We start from the raw sequence: 6,357 nt of genomic DNA on the forward strand, positions 1-6,357 counted from the left end.
TTAGGGAGAGCTTGCACGCAGAAGACATGAAATGTCAGTACTTATTTCACAGGTGAGGTCTTTAGCTGGTAACATAGCTGGTTAAGTGGTGATACACATGACAGACCAATGCCCATGTTGATGCTATTAACTTCTGGCAGAAACTTTCTGTACCTGCGTCGAATACTACTAGCTATGTTTAGAAACATCTGCATCTAGATGCATTTAAGTTATAGTATGTCCTTACCTAAATAAACTTGCGACACTTGTTGAGTATGTGCGAAAACTCCTACTCAAATGCAAAATGATCATCCATGAAGTTCAAATGTACAATATTTACCACAATAATCAGTGTACTACGTGTGTGTATGGAGTGCATGGACATTTGACATTAACAACAGTCAGGCCAGTAAAAGCTAAACAGTATGCAGTCCAGACTGATTGACTGAGCACGAGTCAAATTCAAAAGTACGCAGTAGCTAATCATCAACATTAATGGGTTTGAAACAGATTTACAATTCCTATATCAGGCCGGCATGCATCATTGCACAATAACGAACTAACCAGACTCTTGCAATGTCGTGATGATTTATTCAAGACCGAGATCAGCGGAGAAATAAGAAGAACCAGAGAACAGTGCAGGGAGTGTAAATTATACCACGTCTGATAGAAGAGAGCAACTGCTCGGGTAGCTACTGCCCGGCACCGGCCCTCTCGTCGCTGCCAGCGATGCCGGGCTTCAAGAACGGTGAGCCGCCGAGCATGCCGAGGCCTACCGACCCGGCGCCGGCCATCGCCGAAGTGTAGCCGAACTCGTAGCCTCCGTTCCCACCGAGCCTCGCGATGGGCTCCGCCGCCTCGTAGCTTCTCGACAGCATATGCACGGCCGCGAACTGCTGCTCCTGCCCGAACCCGCCCAGCGCCGCTGCCGAGTGACCAACGTTGATGAAGCTCGCCGCCCCGCCGTTGGGCACGATGAAGTCCGCCATAGCCTGCGACCCGTTCGGCCCCGTCGCCGTCTAGAACAAGAACCAACCGAACACCAACAACAAAACGTTAGTTACATGTGTATGAGCTAGCGAGTGATCCAAGAGAAAAGAGTGTGATCTAACGAATGGATCTCATGCACGGCACCTGGTACTTGGAGAGCTCGTACTTGGCGCGGGCGAGGTCCTGCTGGAGCTGGCGGAGGTTGCGCTGGAGGATGGAGATGACGGCGACGCAGCCGTAGACGGGGTCGCGGAGGCGCATGTCGGCCTCGTAGGCGAGGGAGTTCACGGCGTCCTCGCGCTGGAACGGGTGGAGCTCGTTCAGCAGCTTCGTCACGTTGCTGGCGCCGAAGACGCGGTGGACGTGCACGAACTTCTGTGGGTTGTCCGGCGGGAAGTAGGGCGCGAAGACGCAGTCCGGCTGGCACTTGCGCCGCAGGAACTTGCAGGCCGCGCACGGCGATCCCGTGCCGCACACCCCCATGCCGCCGCCGTTGGCCGCCGAGGAGGCCGCTAAGGTGATCATCGATCCTCCACCCGGCGCCGGCACCGACGACGCCGACGACGAGGCCATGCCCTTCCTTCTTCGAGCCTGCTGCTGAACGAAAAAGAGGAAGCACGAAAGGTGAGAATAACCACCATAGAATTTGTTCGTCGTTGGGAAGCGAGATGCCAAAATGGATATGTACAGGTATACTAGAATAGAATCGATAGAAGAAATTAAGTATGCACGCAGAAAGAATTGGTGATTATATTTTGGATTCTCTAGGAAGAATGAACGATGCCTAAAAAGCGGACTAGTGCGCGTACATATTTGGTATACTTTCCTGTGCTTGTTTTAGGAAATGAAACAAATACGTGCAGAGAAATCATCACAGAACGATTTATTTCCGTCTGAGCACACAAACAAAAATGGAAGGCGAAAAGCAGAGAACAAAATCGTTTGCTGCACTTGTGCATATGCAAAGAGTCGTCTGGCTCTGGCATGTGGCTTTCTTGGATCAATGGCCGAAAACGTAGTTAAATGGAACCAAGAAGAGAAATATACTAGCGTAGTTGTAGGACGAGAGTAGCAGAAAGAGAAAGAGAGCGGATAAAAGAAGGGCAGAGAAGTTATCGGATCCGACGCCGGCGGTGGATGGTTGCCTATCTACGCAGTACATACGTACCCTTTTTGCACGATCTTTTTCCGCTATCTGTGCGCGCGCCGCCGCCGCCTCCTGCTACTCGCCGCCCTCTTCGCCTTCCTCTCCGGCCTCGCTCCCGGCTCCTATAAAACGGAGGTAGCTTCTTTGCTTGGCTGCTGCTTTACTGTGTTGGGGTGTCTGTTAGGGAGGGAGAGAAGTGAGGAGGTGAGGGAGGGAGAGGCCACCGAAAGATGGTGAGGTGCGTGGTATATGTTGCGGGGAAGGGGGAGGGAGACGCGGTGAGGGGATGGATGATGTAGGAAGCGGAGGAGGTTAAAAGGATGGAAATTTGATATCTGTGTTCTTTATTGGATGGGTAGATATTAAGGAAGAGAGAGAGAGAGAGAGAGAGGGAATGGAGGGATACTAATTGGATCTCCGAGGTCAATGTGATACCCTGCACCTTTGCATCCATGATCATTACGTGCATGTGGCGGATAATTCATCTTTCTAAAACAAGTAAAAACAATTCATCTTTCAAAAAAATCTCATTTGAAATTTTCTACACATGTAAAATCCTTGAATCATTTGTCTTCGGTTGTAGCAAGCTTTTCTTTGAATTTTTCCCCCATTTAGCAAAGTTTGGCGCACACGGAATGATCTTCCTGGAAGAATAAATAGTTATTTTTCCTCATGGTGCGGAAATAATATTTCCACAATTTTTCTAACTTTGGATTATTTACACCACAAGGTGCGAAATAACATTTTCACGATATTTTTCAATGTAAATTATTTAGGCTAGAGTACTTTTCTAGTTTACACATCATCCCATAAGCACATGGCCCCATTGACATTTCACTCTGTGTGCAACGTTTTATTTAACTTTTCGATATGTATTGAATTATAATTCTCTATATGAGCTTCATGAGTCAACCCAAAATAGTTTAACATTTTAGTTAACCTTTTACTATTGAATTATTGTTCTCTAACTAAGTTGCATGAGTCAAACCAAAACATATTAACCGTTGTAAATATGTAGTTTCCAAACTAGTATAATATTAGCTAGCCAAGAAAATGTAAATATGGATCTTATCTATCGCATCGGGTCTCAGCCTTTTTCTATCGGGCGCCGAGACTCAATCAGTGGGAAGATTCATAATTTGCTTCCATAGACTATTCACTCCCAAAGTATATTAATATATATGTTCATGTATGTGAACTCACAAGGAATGCATAATTTTATAGACCTAATTTGTTAGCGGCTAATTGCACGGTCCTCCCTCTAGGGTTCTTCAAGTTCCAACGGTAATCGTAAGCAGCGGTGAAGATGATAGCCATCCAATAGGATATACAAGTTGCTCCTAGCTAGGGTGGTACCTACTAGTACGAATGAGGAATATGACCATGCGTCGTGGGAACATTGGGGAAGATTATAACCGTTATAATCTACATGAACCATAGCACCGTTGAGATGGTTTGCAGGAAAAAACTTTATGGTGCCAATGGTGAGAGTACCCCGTGCTTGTCATGGAAAGCAACAATCAAGATGTTGATTGCTTTCTCTACAAGTGGGTAGTGGGGGGCACTAATTTTATGTATGGGTGAAATTATGCATGCCCAAATAGACAAACCTATAAGAACATATGATTATCACTTTCTTAAAAGCAACATTGGTTCTTCATTCTCCAAATAGCATGTATATTCTTGTGGTAACGGAAATAATTGTAGTATGGATGCTTTGAGATAAGAATATTGTAAGGAATAGTTTTATGCATCACCCGATGATGTAACTTTTCCTTTTGTGAGAGTTTCACCTCTTAACTTACAAGGTGATCGTCGGAAAAGAAATCCAGAAATATGAAAAAAAAATCAAGTTATCTCTAGTTCTCCACGAAACTAAGGGCTATCATGTGCAGAAACACATATGAGCATGAGCTCCCGAGAGCCTTAGTTTCAGGAACTAGAAAAACACTATTATTTTACTTCAAAAAGTTATAAAAATGCAACTACATACGAATGTCTAAAATGTATGTGTAAAGCTTCGCTAAATAATGTTTTCATTTGTGACCTAAGCAAATTTTCTTGGTGAAGAGCAATATTTTAATATACCTACTTAATTAGAGCCACATATTTTGTAGTTTTGTGTAGCCAAAATATTATGTGGTTTTGGAAAATCTTTTAGATGTTCATAAAAAGAACATTTGCAACTTTTACAGATGATTTTTTTGTTTTTTAAAAATCAACGATCCCGAGCTCGGTATGTTCGTGCTCCACGTAGCTCTAGCTAGCCCTTCCTTCTTTTGTGCACAGTTTGGAAAGACCCATGACCGTTTCATCGCACTCCAATTGTAGCCTTTTATTTAACTTTTTACAAGTATGAATGCCCTCCCCATGTATCTCCTCTGTTCCTTAGATCAAGGCATGTATTTGTCCTAAAAAGGTCAACCAATGTTGACTTTGATCAATTTGTAAAAAAATGTTGACAACTATAATATTATATAGATATAATATTCAAATATATTTAGTGATATTGATTTGAAAATGAAACGGTGTCTAGGAGGAACTAGAACACTATTGATATAGTAGAAGCGGGACTTAGCGTGACAATTCCGGTAATTCGTCCCTGACAGGGATCGAACTTTGGTTGTTAGGGTGCGCCACTGCGACCACAACCACTGGACTAAGCCCACGTCGTTAGTGATATTGATTTGACATTGTAGATATAAATATTGATCAAACTTCACAATGTTTTACCTTTATCAAAATTTAGTTGCCTTCTTTTTTGAAACATAGGATTACGTTGCTATCTATTAATAGTTTTCTATCCAAGTTCATGAGTCATACCAAAAATATATTAACTGTTGTACCAATACATAATTTTTCATAGTGGTATACTTCGGCTTAAAATATAGTTTTCTACCCGAGTACTTCGAGTCTCAATTGGTTGGAAGATTCATATTTTCCTTTGTATACTTCAGCCTTAAAATGTATATATGCTCATATTTTTATGTAAGTGATCTCACGGGAAAGGCCCATATTTATCCACTCAATTTTATAACAGCTACTTGCATGGTCCTCCCTCTAGTGTTCTCCAAGTTCCAACCCTAATCATTAGGTGGCGGTCGAGATGATAGCTATCCAATAGGATAGAGGAGCCACGCCTAGCTAGTGTGGTACTAGTAGGAACGAGGAACACGACCATACCAAATTGTGTCATCGGAGTTTAAGCGATAAAAGAAAGATAAATGAAGAATTACATTGAGCATGATGGTCATTGTTATAATGTAGACGAACCATATCACCGCTAAGATGAGATTTGAAGACAAAATCTTTATGGTGGCAATGATGATAGTGTCATGATTGTCATGGGAAACAACATACAATCGACATGTTGGATATGTGTGCTATTAGTAGGCGAAGGGGGCACTATTTTTATGTATGGATGAATTGATACATGTGCAAAAACAAAGAAAGATACAAGAACATAAGATTATCCATGTCTAAATATAGTTTTTAACAACATCATGGATTTTTCATTGTCTAAATTACATGTATACTCATCTAATCTTCATTGTTTTATGGATGTTTTGATCTATGGATACTATAATAAATGGTTGAGGGCATCACCCGATACATAGGTTCGGGGATACACTTCCATTTCATTTAAAAGATGCATTTTCTTCATTTGGTTAAAGTTTCGCTCGTCCCTTAATTCAGAAAGGTGACACCTCCACCCCCTCCCCCACCCACCCCAAGAAATCCAATTTTTTTTTTGATTTATCTCAAGTCACCTAAATGGTTGTCATTTGCAGAAACTCCAAAATGGGTTTCGAAAAGATCACTATTTTAATGAAAAAAATCCAATACAAGTGCATATGAATGGCTAGTAGGGATTTTGATACGATGAAGTTGTGACCTACACGAAAAAGAAATTTTATGGACGAAAATAAAAATATGTTAGTGCCTACTTAGAGCCAAAAAAAAATTGTGATTTTTGGGTTGCCCGAAATATTATGTATTTTTCAACAAGATTTTACACGTTCCTATAAATCATCTTCATGTTCATGCTTTAAAAAAGTTTTTATGTAACTTTAAAAATAATACTTTTTTTTAATAATGAGCTTACTCAAATTCGAGCTTGCTATTACGTGCACTCCATGTGGCTCCAGCTAGCGCATGACCTTTTTTGTGCAAGGTTTAGAAAGACCCATGCATGAGCATGGCCGTGCCCTTCAAACGACAAAGAGCATGTCCCGAAAGGA

General features: G+C 41.9%; 1 protein-coding gene across 1 annotated transcript; it reads right to left on the reverse strand.

Annotated features, from left to right (window-relative positions):
* Positions 1-641: 641 nt before the first annotated feature.
* LOC124668357 (LOB domain-containing protein 6-like) lies at positions 642-1,542 on the reverse strand. Its single transcript, XM_047205518.1, has 2 exons — positions 1,114-1,542; positions 642-998 (listed from the first exon to the last, which is right to left on the reverse strand). Exons 1-2 carry the CDS (start codon positions 1,540-1,542, stop codon positions 672-674), a joined length of 756 nt encoding a protein of 251 aa, XP_047061474.1. The 3' UTR covers positions 642-671.
* Between the last annotated feature and the right edge of the window lie 4,815 nt (positions 1,543-6,357).

The sequence above is a fragment of the Lolium rigidum genome, chromosome 6, assembly GCF_022539505.1.
Source record: "Lolium rigidum isolate FL_2022 chromosome 6, APGP_CSIRO_Lrig_0.1, whole genome shotgun sequence".
Lineage (NCBI taxonomy): Eukaryota > Viridiplantae > Streptophyta > Magnoliopsida > Poales > Poaceae > Lolium > Lolium rigidum.